We start from the raw sequence: 16,498 nt of genomic DNA, 5'->3' as shown, positions 1-16,498 counted from the left end.
CAACAAAAAACACTGATGTTGGTTATAATGACAAACAAAGGAAAGAAACTGCTGTCAAACTTGAACTACTTTTGAATATAAAAATGTATCCAAAACCTTTCACTGATTGATGAGTTGTCATGAGTAACAAACTTTAGTTTATTCAAAAACATACGGAACATTCCTGTTGCATCCCATTTTAAAAATGACTTTGCCACCTAGGCCTGTAGATTAAAGCACATTAACTTTAATTTGACTGTGGCTTTAATCAATAAAGAGACCATTTTTAATTTGGAATTCATGCATTTGATTCGTTATCTAACCGACCAGTCTGTGCAGGTTTATCCCAACCTATGGTAATTACTGACGGGCGGAACAGTGGTACCAATGCTGTGGTACACAGAGCTCAAGCACCTCACCAGGTGGTTGCTTGCTATGACGTCAGCCCAAACTCAAAAAATAGGAAGGGCATTAAGCTGCTTCCAGCCCTGTCTCTCTAACTGTTGTGCTGAAAAAAATTAAATGATCAGCTAACATCTCCATTTTTTTGTTTTCTAATTGTTTTCTCAACAATTTTTTTTTTTTAAACTCTAATAATTCTGAAATAACTAAAAACATTAAAGAACTGGATGAAAATGGATTCCTTTACTCAACAATATGTGTACAGTTGCATTGATACTATCCAAGTACTTTCTAATCTAAGGAAATGTAATAATATGTGAACAAATGTCAGATATGAACAATTACCGTAGTCAATCCTGTAACATCTAATGGTCAGGATAATGAAAATGAGTACAGAAACAATACATGTTATATTTGATCAATATTCCTTTGTTTTAGTTACCTCTGTCAAATTACTACTTTATCAGCCTGTATGTTCACAACAAAACATATGTTACACCTACTGTGGGGCACTTCAGGTTTCTTTTCAATGGAGGAAGGAAATCACCTTGTGAATTAATGTAACTTTGTGAGTTCATGTTCTGGAAGATGTATTTGAGTTCGGATCCATTTTAGTGTCCCTCTGGGTCATTTTTACCTGGATGTGCGAATATTGTAGTTGTAATAAAGCATTTACCTGCTGCCTATTCGTCGGCCAGGACACTCTTGACAACGAGATGTGCTCATCTCAAGAGGAACTCCTGGTCAAATCATTTTTAGATAGAGATACAATGAATTGTGCAACATGTTATTTGTTTCAATGCATGGTATTTTTGTTGTTGTTAAAGAACCAACCAGACAAGCACTTAACCAAATGCAGTCCATATATAAACGGGACATCCAGCACTGATCATGACATTGTATTTTCCCTCGTATGAGACAAAACACCCTTTTTTAAAAGTCCAAATGAACGGATTTATTCCATAACACTTCCTGATTTAGGAGAAGTGTTATTTTTAAGATTTAACGATTGATTCATATGACCAGTAAATGGTAGTATGACCATATCGTATCGGCCCTATGGACTATTAATTCGATCTGAATGGCATATCCCAATCATGACATCATGTTTTATCGATTGACGCCAACTTGCCTGTCACAATAATATTGCAATTTTGAGCCAATACTTGGGATGCAAATAAATTCAATATCAACATGCCTGAGTCACACAAACAAACATAACAATTTAAAATCAATTTACAAATAAGAAAGAAGAAAAAACAAACAGGAAATAAATACAAACCACAGGCTTAATCCAGGTTTTAGACATTTGCACACTATCGTTCTGCAAATTAAAATGGATTTTATAAAAATCTTCTCACAGAATTTGTCATTTTAAAAGACACTGGGTACCTATACAAAAACTCCACTCCAATCATACCGCCCCTTTTTGATTATACAGTGCCTTCGGAAAGTATTCCGGCCCCTTGACTTTTTCCACATTTTGTTACATTACAGCCTTATTCTAAAATGTATTAAATAAAACAAATTCCTCAATAATCTACATCCAATACCCCATAATGACAAAGTGAAAACAGGTCTTTAGAAACTTTTGCAGATTCATGAAAAACAAATACCTTATTTACATAAGAACTCAGACCTTTTGCTATGAAACTCGAAAATGAGCTCCAGTGTATCCTGTTTCCATTGATCATCATTGAGATGTTTCTACAACTTGATTGAAGTCCACCTGTGGTAAATTCAACTGATTGGACATGGTTTGGAAAGGCACACACCTGTCTATATAAGGTCCCACAGTCGACAGTGCATGTCAGAGCAAAATCCAAGCCATGAAGTCGAAGGAATTGTCCGTAGAGCTCCAAGACAGGATTGTGTCAAAGCAAAGATCTGGGGAAGGGTACCAAAACATTTCTGCAGCAATGAAGGTCCCCAAAAACACAGTTCTTCCATTGTTCTTAAATGGAAGAAGTTTGGAACCACCAAGACTCTTCCTAGAGCTGGCCACCCAGCCAAACTGAGCAATCAGTAAAAGGCCCGACATGACAGCCCCTCTGTGGAGATGGGAGAAACTTCCAGAGTTCTCTGCCAAAAGGCAGACGGAAGCCACTCTTCAGTAAAGACTGACAGCAGACCAAGAGAAACAAGATTCTCTTGTCCGATCAATCCAAGATAGTACTCTTTGGCCTGAACGCCAAGCATGGTGGTGGCAGCATCATGCTGTGGGGATGTTTTTCAGTGGCGGGGACTGGGAGACTAGTCAGGATAGAGGCAAAGATGAATGGAGCAAAGTATAGAGAGATGCTTAATGAAAACCTGCTCCAGAGTGCTCAGCACTTCAGACTGGGGTGAAGGTTCCCCTTCGAACAGGACAATGACCCTAAGCACACAGCCAAGCCAACACACAAGTGGCTTCGACACAAGTCTCTGAATGTCCTTGAGTAGCCCAGCCAGAGCCCGGACTTGTACCCGATCGAACATCTCTGGAGAGACCTGAAAATAGCTGTATAACAACGCTCCCCATCCAACCTGACAGAGCTTGAAACAATCTGCACAGAAGAATGGGAGAAACTCCCCAAATACAAGTGTACCAATCTTGTAGCATCATACCCAAGAAGACTCAAGAATGTAATGCTGCCAAAGGTGCTTAAAAAAATACTGAGTAAAGGATCTGAATACTTATGTAAATGTAATATTTAATTTCTACAAACCAGTTCTTGTTTTGTCATTATGGGGTATTGTGTGTAGATTTGAGGGAAGAAAACTTTCATCAATTTTATAATAAGGCTGTAACCTAATGAAATGTGGAAAAGGTCAAGGGGTCTGAATACTTTCCAAAGGCACTGCGGTTGTAGATAGAATGATAAAGAGCCTGAGAATATTGTCAAGTGTAATTTTGTGAGATTTGTTATAGATCAAATTCACAATAATGTTCTGCTGTTGTATATCAAATATTTGTCAATGCAATTTATACAAATGTCCCTGAGTTTTTGCTTAATAGCTTATTTTAATAAGTCTCTAGCCCTCAGCATACTTTAGGATGATACATATTCCCAACCACTACTACCCAATTCCTATTTTATTTCATTAATGGTACATGCTTTATTTATTTTAATGCTTTATTTTAAAATAATCTCTTCAATATTGTTTCTGATTTATTAAAACAATTATATTCGAATTTAATGTTTGAAATAGCTCATTTTTATTTTAAGGAATCTTTATAAGTTTTGTTAAGATATATGCTTGTCCAAGATTAAAACAAGGCTAGATGGGCCCAAGTCTACCTTAACATCCTTCAAGAAAGTGGAAATTCAAAAGCAGAAAATAATTTAGTAGAGGGCTAGGGAATAAATGGGGGCAAAATAAAGTATGTGTACAATATGAACTTAAGACTCTCATGGAGAAGCAAAACATTCCAACATCCCTACCAACCTCACTTCAAAATAAAGCCTCTCAATGCAGAAACTGCAGTTGAGAGACGCAAAATGAGCACTCTATAAAGAATATTATTGCATTCAACATCAGTTAACTTTGTACTTCTGTTAAAATCTAAAACCTGACAAAGGCACTTGGGAACATAATAAAGTATTGTTTACCAAGATATTTGCTATATTTTGTCCTAATAGATATTTTATGTGGAAACATATAATGGCCGTCTGAGGACAAAGAGTCCGTACAGTACATACAATATGAAAGAGGTGCCTTTTCAATACGGAAACATTACTTACACTAACCGTTGAAAAGTTTGGGGTCACATAGAAATGTCCTTGTTTTTGAAAGAAAAGCACATTTTTTGTCCATTCAAATAACATTAAATTGACCAGAAATACAGTGTAGATATTGTTAATGTTGTAAATGACTATTGTAGCTGGAAATGGCTGATTTTTTAAATGGAATATCTACATACAGCGGTTCCTCCATTAAAAGCTGCGTCATACTGTGGCACACCTTGCGTGCTGCCGCAGCATTCTGTCATTTAATTCTCTGACAAGTTTTTGCTAGTTTGACCACCAGAGGGCATCTTTGAGAAGCATTTGATAGTATTACGTATTGGCATTACCAGAGAATTTGAAATATTTTTTGTAATAACATAGTATATGGGGTTGATTTTACAATCTACAATAGATACTGTAATTAACATGGGAAAGTGCCTAATTCCTTACATAACAAAGAGCAGGCCATGTCGGTACTACAGTATGTGGGGCACGCAGGAGACCGGGGTCCCCCGTATGGGAGGAAGGCGAAGGCTGTCCTGGTAAATAGGATTTTTTTCTTAACTGATTCCATATGTGTTATTTTATAATTGTGATGTCTTCACTATTATTCAGAATGTAGAAAATCGTAAAAATATAGAAAAATCCTTTAATGAGTAGGTGTGTCCAAACTTTTGACTGGTACTTGCTTAACTAATTTGATTAATATTATGGGGTTTTGAAAAACAAAAAACCCTCTGTTAGGATGGCATGGAAAATATGGGGCTTTACAGCATGATGTCCGGCAGTATAGTACTGGGCTTTTTAGCTAAATAATACCTGCTTGTCTCCGAGCAGCAGAAAGAGTGCTAAAATAGTTCAATATGCTCTTTATATAAATAAGACCTACACCATTTTTAACAGTTTATCTAAGAAATTTAACATTTAATGATTTGACTCTCCATCAATAATTACATTTACAGGATTGGAGGACTCTATATCCCTGTTAGGGATAGGGGGCAGCATTTTCACTTTGGATGAATTGCGTGCCCATAGTGAACTGCATCCTACTCTGTCCTAGATTGCTAATATATGCATATTATTAATATTGGATAGAAAACACTCTGAAGTTTCTAAAACTGTTTGAATCATGTCTGTGAGTATAACATGTCTGTGAGTATAACAGAACTTATGTAGCAGGCAAAACCCCAAGGACTAACTGTTCAGATCTTTTTTCCCCCCTCTCTGTTCACTACATTGTCTTTGCCATTGGATATTTAATAGGAACCCATTTTCAGTTCCTACCGCTTCCACACGATGTCGCCAGTCTTTGGAATATGGTTGAGGTTATTCCTTTGTTCTATGAAGAAGTAGGCCAACTCGGAACTGGGGACACTTTTATGAGTTGCACAAGACGTGAACAGCAGTGCTGGTTTGTTTTCGTTCCTGTATTGAATACAGATTGCCCAGTCTACAATTTGATTGATTATTAACGTTTAAAAATACCTAACGTTGTATAACAAAAGTAGTTTGAAATATTTTTGCAAAGTTTACAGGCAACTTTTGAAATATTTTATAGTGACATTGCGTTTTTGTAAGCTGTCTTTTTCTGGATCAAACGCGCTTTATATGGACAGAATTAATCGAACAAAAGGACCAATTGTGATGTTTATGAGACATATTGGAGTGCCAACAAAAGAAGCCCGTCAAAGGTAATGCATATTTTATTTCAGCATTTTGTGTAGCGCCTGCTATGCTATAGCTCCTTTGTTTACTGCTGGTGCAGATGGGTGCAGGCTATCAGATAATAGCTTCTTATGCTTTCACCGAAAAGCATTTTTTAAATCTGACACGTTGGCTGGATTCACAACGAGCGTAGCGTTAATTGAGTATCTTACATGTGTGATTTGATGAACGTTTGAATTTTATAGCATTTTATTTGAATCTCGCGCTTTGCATTTCCCCTGGCAATTGGCCAGTTGAGACGCTAGTGTCTCCCCAATCCATAAGAGGTTTTAACCTAGAGTTATTGAGAAAAAGGCAATTCTTGATATTGGGGTGAGACATACTCACTGATTTATAAATAAAGCCAGTTATTCAGAATGATTTATTTCTCGAGAAACCTAACTTGATTAATTAGCAGACATCACTTCCTTATATTCAGTCATCACATATCTTAAGAATATCATGAAGTATTTGAAGATGTTCGTTTCTTCATGCTTGTCTCAGGACAGTGCGCAACGGTGCTGAAATAGACGGCCACAGCGGGAAGGCTATGTATTCTGTGCCCATTCATGGTATCTCTCTTCGGTTACACATCCTTTGAATAGCAGAACAGCATAATGGTCCGGGCGGCCCTTGCTGTGCCTAGTGAGCAGTTGGTCAAGTGTTGTTGTCAGAAGAAGAATGAAAATGTCAGGGTGACATTCTGCCTGTTGACTCTGCCTGTCGGAGGTGGAGTTCCAGAGGTGTGCCTGACATGGATTGCGACTCCATCTCGTTCCTTTTCAACGCGTGAGTGAGTCAATGACTATTGCAAAGGCAATCTGTAATCTGAGGGCATCACGGCACGGTAAGTAATGTTGTATATATATATATACACACTGCTCAAAAAAATAAAGGGAACACTAAGATAACACATCCTAGATCTGATCTTTACACAGTTGAATGTGCTGACAACAAAATCACGCAAAAATAATCGATGGAAATCAAATGTATCAACCCATGGAGGGTCTGGATTTGGAGTCACACTCAAAATTAAAGTGGAAAACCACACTACAGGCTGATCCAACATTGATGTAATGTCCTTAAAACAAGTCAAAATGAGGCTCAGTAGTGCGTGTGGCCTCCACGTTCCTGAATGACCTCCTTACAACGCCTGGGCATGCTCCTGATGAGCTGGCGGATGGTCTCCTGAGGGATCTCCTCCCAGACCTGGACAAAAGCATCCGCCAACTCTTGGACAGTCTGTGGTGCAATGTGGCGTTGGTGGATAGAGCGAGACATGATGTCCCAGATGTGCTCAATTGGATTCAGGTCTGGGGAACGGGCGGGCCAATCCATAGCATCAATGCCTTCCTCTTGCAGGAACTGCTGACACTCCAGCCACATGAGGTCTAGCATTGTCTTGCATTAGTAGGAACCCAGGGCCAACCGCACCAGCATATGGTCTCACAAGGGGTCTGAGGATCTCATCTCGGTACCTAATGGCAGTCAGGCTACCTCTAGCGAGCACATGGAGGGCTCTGCGGCCCCCCAAAGAAATGCCACCCCATACCATGACTGACCCACCGCCAAACCGGTCATGCTGGAGGATGTTGCAGGCAGCAGAACGTTCTCCACGGCGTCTCCAGACTGTCACATGTGCTCAGTGTGAAACTGCTTTCATCTGTGAAGAGCACAGGGTGCCAGTGGCGGATTTGCCAATCTTGGTGTTCTCTGGCAAATGCCAAACGTCCGACACGGTGTTGGGCTGTAAAAGCACAACCCCCACCTGTGGACGTCGGGCCCTCATACCATCCTCATGGAGTCTGTTTCTGACCATTTGAGCAGACACATGCACATTTGTGGCCTGCTGGATGTAGACTCCGTTTCATGCTACCACTAGAGTGAAAGCACCGCCAGCATTCAAAAGTGACCAAAACATCAGCCAGGAAGCATAGGAACTGAGAAGTGGTCTGTGGTCCCCACCTGTAGAACCACTCCTTTATTGGGGGTTACTTCCACCTGTTGACTATTCCATTTGCACAACAGCATGTGAAATTTATTGTCAATCAGTGTTGTTTCCTAAGTAGACAGTTCGATTTCACAGAAGTGTGATTGACTTGGAGTTACATTGTGTTGTTTAAGTGTTCCCTTTATTTTTTTGAGCAGTGTATATATATTTAATTCTCAGAACATTAACCATGTGTGTTCACTTGTTTTGTACTGTTCTGTAGTTTTGACCCAATGATTCGTCTGACAAACAAAGAACTTTGCGTCCTGCAGGCCCAGGCATGGATCAAAGCTGGCGAGACATTCAATTACGTCATCTTCACAGATGAATCAACCGTGGCCCTTGAGCAATTTGCTCAAAATTGGAAAAATTAGAAGAAAAAAAGGAAGAATATCAAGAAGTTTAACAAAAGCATAAAATTTGATGAAGAAATGCTGTTTTGAGTTAGAAATGTAACACTTTAGAATACTTAAGCATCGAATACATTGCAAGTTGAGCTATTTTCACAACAGTAGCCGGGCTGTAAAAAGGCTATTGTCCTGCTAATAGGAATCATTTGCATTATGGGCTACATTCTTTATTGTAACCACAATGTCACACATCATTTGTTTCTACCTTTCCAATTACTTCTAGAGTTTGGGATTTACAAATGTGCGCTTTTAATTATTAGTTAAATTGTTTAACTTCGAACATGCAGACTTTTTTATTTAAATGATTGTTTTAATGTAGGACGCTACTTTTTGACCAGTTGCAATTGTAAGTAGGCCTAATAAAAAAAAATCCTACTTCTATGAGGCTGTTAAGCCTCATAGCCTACCTCAGCTAGTTTAAGTTATTTTATATAGGTCTAGGTTCTGAAGAAATAGACTGCAATTAAGCCCTCTTAAGTCAATTTCAAAAGGCACTTGCACATCTGAGCTATCTTTTTCTTTTTTTGCTGATCTTTAATAAGCCTTATGTATCGGCCTCACGGCCTTCGTTAGAGCTTTTGTGAGTGTTTTAAATTAGCACCCTTATGTAGACCTAGCCACACCCACATCCGTTCCACGCATCGAAAGGAGTTGGAGGCGAAGGGAAAACAAATAAGTGCTACCAAATATAACAATATGCATATCATAAATATTCAAATAAAGAGTGTACATAAAACATATTAAACAGGTCTGTAAAACCACAATGAGGACATCGACCTACCAAGCAAGTTTTCATAAATCATTAGGTACAGTGTAAGAAAAACGTCAGTGTAATCTGAAATAGGGGCATAATTCATGTTCAAAACATAACATGTTTACAACATAACATACATAGGTATTTCATAATTAAGATCTTTAGGAAATAATGTCTGGAGGGAGAAAATCTAAAAACATTCTGGATGATTTTCTTTTGTGGCTGGCAGTTGGCATGGACAAATTTATCTCGGAAATAAAACATGCCAGTGTTTCTTGACTGCATCTCCCACTTTTCGCGAGTATATGTAGTTGTGAACATTAGAGAGTGTTCTTTAGTATTAGCAGGTCTTCTTTGTAGCAATTCATGTCTTGTTTTCCCCAATGCCAAATTAAGAGCTTCATCCACACATTGTGGAGAATAGCCTCTTCTTCGAAACCTATTGCGCATTTCCGCTGCTTTTTCGAGATAGTCCTGAAAATTATTTGTTGCAAGTTGGGGAGGAGGGGGTTTCACACCTAGCTCAAGTTGGGGAGGGGGGGTTCACACCTAGCTCAGCTGTTAGACAATTCTTTAGTAAAGGTTGAATAGTCTATTGTTCAGCTAATAGCCCATCCTGCTACGCTTCTGAAAAACTAATAATGATACTTTTTTCCCTTTCCACGTTAAAGATTCCAATTGATAAAGTGTTTTTAGCCACAATCGGCCTCAACCTCGATTAATACATTTGGGCACAGTCGATAGTGTGCTGGACTTCGGGCTAGAATGTTGAGGGTTCGAAAACTGTTCTCTGCTTGCTATAATGAATGAGTTTGATACACCTGGTATTGGATATGGCTGAACAAAAAACTTGAGAAATAACGATTTTCGTAAATTAACTTTATGACAAAAAAATATGCACAATCGTTTGTCTCTACATTAACTAACATATTCCTCTCAATTGTAAATGTTTAGCTTGACTCGTTATGACGTTATAACTACATACACTTGCTTCCCGTAATGTTTTGTCAGCCATCTTTGTTGAAGTCACCAGGGACTGGTGGCCCGCGTCAAATTTGTCATTAGAATCACTCGATATGATTGGTCATATAAAACCCTTGGGACACAAATGCAAAATGAGGACTCTAACTCCCCCTTGTGGTAGTCTGGAGCAATGAAGCCATGACGTACCTCTAAGTCCCGTGGTGTAAGCTCGCAACTTTTAAAGGAGGAACCACTCTTGGCGTACAGAGACCCATTATCAGCAACCATCACTCCTGTGTTCCAATGGCACGTTGTGTTAGCTAATCCAAGTTTATAATTTTAAAAGGCTAATTGACCATTAGAAAAACCTTTTGCAATTATGCTAGCAGAGCTGAAAACTGCAGTTCTAATTGAAGAAGCAATACAACTGGCCTTCTTTAGACTAGTTGAGCATGTGGAGCATCAGCATTAGTGGTTTCGATCCCAGGCTCAAAATGGCCAGAAACAAAGACCTTTCTTCTGAGAAACAAACTCAACTGGCACCTTCATTAAATAGTATCCTCAAAACACCAGTCTCAACGTCAACATTAAAGAGGCGACTCCGGGATGCTGGTCTTCTAGGCAGAGTTGCAAAGAAAAACAATGTCTACACTGTATTTCTGATCAAATTGATGTTATTTTAAGGGACAGAAAATGTGCTTTTCTTTACAAAAACAAGGACATTTCTGAGTGACCCCAAACTGTTGAACGGTAGTGTATATGCATGACTAGTGCAATATTTTACAAGCATTAGATGCTATATGCTTTGTACTTTGTATAAGTGTGTGGCCATGTTGAAATGTGAGTTTTGCAGGCAACCTCTCCAGGAACATATCCCATAATATTTTTTAGTTATAAAGCACTCAATTGAGGAGAAACAGCTAGACCAGATTATATCATAATATTTCCCAAATTTTGACATAGTAGAAATATACTACATTATGAGCAAATTCATTTAAAACAATTATACTTTAAAATGGAAAAGTTATTTAGAAAAAAAAACATCATAAAAAACAAATAGATGCCCTGGTTGCATTACATACACGTGGCCCTTTTTTCCATCATTATAATAATTATGTTTCAGATTTATTGATTATCGTTCTTTATGACTTTAGTTAAATGGTCACTAATAATGGCCAAGTTTGTCTATGTTGCTCTTAGAAAGGAAAATGCTTGTGTCTAGGGTTGCAACAATCTGGTAACTTTCCACAAATTCTCAAGTTTTTCCGGAAATCCAGGTTGGAGGATTCCCATATTTGCTGCATATTCCATCCTGAATCCAGAAATATCCCATCTGGGATTTCTGGAAAACCTGGGAATTTTGTGGAAAGTTTCACGAATTTTGCAACCCTTGGGTCCCAAGAAGCTAAGTGGCATCATATTATGTGTACAAGCCGTGCCTGGAAAAGCCTGGTCAAGCTGGCTAACTTCCTCCATGGTCTCACGTGCCTAGATCAGCCAGTCTTTGGCTGCCCTGGCTGGCCTGGGCCTAGGGATGGGGTCAGGGTGCAGCTCATACCTAGGTGTGCAGGCGAATGAATACGGAGGCACATGCAAATGCATTCTAGCTTCCGTCCAATCGCTGGAAGGGGTTCCAGTTGGGTGTCAACACAAAACCAAAGAAGGGACGGATCTGGGACAGATCTGACACCCTACCGGATAGTCAGTGAAATGCACTGCCATTGACTTCCATTTATTAACACAATTGGATTTTGACTTCATTTTGAAAACAATCTATGTTACCGATGTAATTTGTTTGTAAAATTAAGGTAACTTGATGGAAAGAGAGGAGGAAAGAAAGAACAAAGATAGTGCAGCTTACAAGTCATGCATTGCGATGGACACAGTGCTGTGACGGAGGGCAAACACGATAAAAACAGATAGATACACTTGACACAGCACAGGCAGGGCATGACAGGGCACCAACCCAACACAGTACAGTATCAACAGCAAGGTGTGGTCATGGTCTTACCGATGCGGTCCAGGCGGTCGATGGCTACAGTTTCGAAGGCACGGCGCATCATGGGGTACTCCTCCAACACCTCGTTGAAGTGATCCACAGAGAGGGAGAAGAGACGGCAGTAAGTGTCGGCACGAACGCTGGCCGTGCGTCTCCCCTTCGTCAGCAGACAAATCTCTGTAGAGAAAATACAATATGCACAATTAGACAATAAGCTCAATTCTTACTTTTTGATGTCACTGAAATAATGCACTGTTTCTGTTTGCTCATGAAAGAAAGATAGATTCCCAACTTTCGAACACTCCTGCAGTTTTATTGTGCAAGAAGACCATGGATCTGTGGGTATCTTATATTTCTTTAATTACTACTGGATGTGTGTACACTACTTATAAACTCTTTCTGTTTGGTGTCTATGCTGACTAAGGCTTCATGGCCAAAATGCGTTCCGTTGTCAGTAATACCTTTGTTTGTTAGAACTGAGGATCTCTGATAGACACACAGGGAGGGAGGAACCAATGGACTGAGTAATTACAGCCATAACAAAGACCAGCTCTAACCTAATCTGGGGTGTGCAACCTCCAACATTGGACAAATTACCATATAAATGAAGAATGAGCAGTTTCCAAGGTACAGCTGGATCTGGTGGCATGATAACCTAATGTGCATGTCAATAAAATGATGGTCGCTGCATTGCAACTAGAGCTATGCAGAGTCAATTCATCATGTTGTCACTTTGAGCTGATGAGTCGGAAAAATCACTATGTACTGCTGGTTGCTGATACTGCTAGTGTTGAGTATGTACAGCACATACTGTATACAGTATAGACACAGTGGCCAGGATTAAAACAAAGACAGATTACAACCTGGTGAACTGTGATTGAACTTTGAAGATGATTTCTTCCTGAGCCGACATCCACAGCAATTGCAGCGATCATGATCTCAGTGATCATCAGGGCAACTGCCTTTAAAAGTCTATAGCTGTGCACAGGTATAGTTAATATTTGATGGATTGAATCCTGGCCTCATTGCTTGACTTGGACTGAAATAGGTGCTAGTATTAATTTGGGTGCTGTTTATATACAGGAACTCTGCAACACTTTCCAGCTTATATTCTATAAAACGAAAAGGAGCTCAAGCAGTAAAATATTTGAGATGCTGGTTCTCAGCTCCCCTCAGCTTGGCCTGTATGTAGCGAGCATAGTCCCAATAGTTTTGCTTCCTATCGAAGTGGTAGACAGTACCTAACCAGACCTTCAGTATCCTACCCAGATGACATGTACAATATGTTAGCCACTGGGACCTAATGTGCTAGACTTGCTTCCCTAATTCCAAGATCAATCACTCTGCCCATGGACATGTTACCCATCACATTTGATGTTGGATCTAATTCAGGAAAGGTAATTATCAACCCTGCTACTGTGGGGTCAGACCATCCAAACAGACTTATCAGAAAAGAGGGTCACTGGGAAAGTAAACCTTGCACATCTTGTCCCCAGGGGCTAGCTGATGTTAGCTGATGCTAGGGTGTTGCAGGAATTAAATTCCTCTGTTTTAATACCCAATTAAAATCAAACAGTCTGTCAATTCATAAGGATTTGTGTGATCCTTATTTGTATAAAATTGATAGAGCTGACTGAGTCTTAAAGTCAACCAGCAGCTTTTATTCACGAGAGTACTGCTCATTACACATTTTACCACAGGTTATAAACTGAAAATGACATCAGCGTTTTCTAAACTGTTCCGTCTCTTCTTGACACTGGTACAGAGGCTGTATAGTTCTCAAACCTTCCCACATCGTCCAGAGCCAAGGTCAGCCTGTGTAGATAAGCATTCTAGCCAGTCTGGCGATATAGTTCATTCATTTCTACCAAGGAACAGACAGTCATTGTTCTAATTCTTGATTATATTTACACACATTATATTCAGTACTAGGATTAAAAAGAAAATTCATACATATACAGTAACATAATAGTATTCTGATTAGTACATATAGAGTAACATAATAGTATTCTGATTAGTACATATAGAGTAACATAATAGTATTCTGATTAGTCAGTCCTGATTGAAATGTATACATAATTAGTCATCATTGATAAAAATTCCCTTAACATAGGGTTACTATTTATTGATAGTGTATAGACAAACATGTCCATATGCTTCATATTAGCAGCACAGTGAATGAAAAGAGGTATGATTTATTAGAGGAAAATGCCCTTGACATTCACAGCCTAGATTTCCTTTGTGAAAAGTGTTAGCTGCTAGAACTGCCTGCTGTAGCCCGCAGGATATGAAAACAGAACGCTCAAGCTGCGAGTGTGAACAATGTGTTAGTGCTCTTACAATGGAAAAATCTCCTCATAAATGCAATCTATGTTGGCACAGAATGTGTCTGAAATGGCACCCTGTTCCCTATGTAGTGCCTATAGGGTTCTTGTCAGAAGTAATGCACTGCATAGGAAATGCCATTTGGGACACAGCTAGAGCCAAACTGTCACACTGTCACACCGTCCCCCCTCTGTACTCATAACCTCTTCACTCTAATTACTTCCTTACCATCCCAGTCCAAGAGAAAGTATACTATTCATAGAGAAAGAGAGAGACAAAAAATAATGAGCTAGCAATAACAAATACACAGCAGCTAAGAGCAGGATATAGAGTTGGTTGTATTTGGGGTTAATTGTAGTATTTTACAGTTTGTGGCTGGCGGCACAGAGGAAAGGAGGAAGGTTAGCTGTTAGCCACCTGAGTGGGCGAGCAAAGAGAAGGTGTTTCTGTCACTCTCACAAATGAGTGGACAATCGGTTAGCTTATCTCTCCTGTCCTGTATCTCCTTCAGAGAAAACAGTGTGGGAACAGAGCCCAGGCATCCAGCCTTGTTGCAAAGTCTTCTTGATGACAAGCAGACCTGGGTTCAAATAATATTCATAGTATTTGAACCCAGATCTGTTGTGGGAATGAGGAAGACTAGTCAATGTGTGAGGCCTAGGAGAGTGTGACTCACCGGTTAGTACCGCCTCACATGATCTGATGTGTCTCTTCATCGCCCCTTCCTGTCATATGTCATCACCATTGACCCCTGGGGTACCCTGGGTAATTTGCCATCACTTCATGTGTCATACATCTCATTTCCCCATGGACCCAAGAGCTGGGCAATGTTATGATTTTGATAATGTGGTTAAGTGGAGGGGAAGTAGTGAGTCTCCTGACTAATGCTAATCCAATATGGTAATGATATTCAGTAGCACTGGGTGCAGCTAGCCGAGCATTGCCGGTTATGGCCTGGTCCAATGGCTGCTATATTATGATGCTGATAGTGTGGTTCAGTGGAGGGGAAGTAAGGAGTTTTCTGACTGGACCAGCTGCTCCTAAATTAGAGCTCATCTCTTAATGCCATAATCATGCAAAGACAAACAGACAAGGTAAAAATATCACCCCCACCAGATGGTCAGCTGGCCGGAAAAGGGGCCTGGTTTCAGCATAACATGGTAGAATGACTGGCTACACACACACACACACACGAGCAGCACACACACAAGCAGCACACACACACACACACTTTGTGCATCAAAAGAAGTGGAAGCTTTGTTTAATTTAAATTAGATTTCCCATTCATTTGGGGGCTTACAGTGCCACCACCACACACATCAAGCTCAACCTAAACAGAGTTCACTGTTGACACTCCTGAAATTCCCTATATAGTGCATTATATAGAGCCTTATTGGGTCTTGGTCAAAAGTAGTACACTATATGGAGAATAGGGTGTCATTTGGGACGTTAACAAAAAGTGCAGAGCTGAAGCAGTACACTACAGTACAATCTCTAGATGGAGCTGCTAACTGCACCCTCGCTGTGACCCTTTCTGATTAGAGCCTTAATTTGCCCATATCATAATACAGTTCAAGTCAGAAGTTTACATACACCTTAGCCAAATACACAATTCCTGACATTTAATCCAAGTAAAAATTCACCACTTTATTTTAAGAATGTGAAATGAGAATGATGTATCTAATCTTTTATTTCTTTCATCACAATCCCAGTGGGTCAGACGTTTACAAACACTCAATCAGAATTTGTTAGCATTGTCTTTAAATTGTTTAACTTGGGTCAAACATTTCCCACAATAAGTTGGGAGAATTTTGGCCCATTCCTCCTGACAGAGCTGATGTAACTGATTCAGGTTTGTAGGCCTCCTTGTTCGTAGACGCTTTTTCAGTTCTGCCCACATATTTTCTATAGGATTGAGGTAAGGGCTTTGTGATGGCCACTCCAATACCTTGACTTTGTCCTTAAGCCATTCTGCCACAACTTTGGAAGTATGCTTGGGGTCAATGTCCATTTGGAAGACCCATTTGTGACCAAGATTTAACTTCCTGACTGATGTCTTGAGATGTTGCTTCAATATATCCACATATTTTTCTCCCTCAAGTGCACCTGTCCCTCCTGCAGCAAAGCACCCCAACAACATGATGCTGCCACCCCGTGATTCATGGTTGGGGTGGTGTTCTTTGGCTTGCAAGCCTCCCCCTTTTCCTCCAAACATAACGATGGTCATTGTGGCCAAACAGTTCTATTTTTGTTTCATCAGAC

General features: G+C 39.7%; 1 protein-coding gene across 1 annotated transcript in view; it reads right to left on the bottom strand.

Moving 5' to 3' along the window:
* Positions 1–16,498, bottom strand: part of LOC124048681 (potassium/sodium hyperpolarization-activated cyclic nucleotide-gated channel 1-like) — a 178,611-nt gene that overhangs the window by 8,966 nt on the left and 153,147 nt on the right. Inside the window, exon 7 of the mRNA XM_046369697.1 lies at positions 11,924–12,088. Within this exon, the coding sequence (XP_046225653.1) occupies positions 11,924–12,088 (165 nt within the window). The remainder of the gene's footprint in view (positions 1–11,923; positions 12,089–16,498) is intronic.

Source organism: Oncorhynchus gorbuscha, linkage group LG11 (assembly GCF_021184085.1).
Source record: "Oncorhynchus gorbuscha isolate QuinsamMale2020 ecotype Even-year linkage group LG11, OgorEven_v1.0, whole genome shotgun sequence".
Lineage (NCBI taxonomy): Eukaryota > Metazoa > Chordata > Actinopteri > Salmoniformes > Salmonidae > Oncorhynchus > Oncorhynchus gorbuscha.
This window is presented reverse-complemented; position numbering and strand designations above follow the sequence as displayed.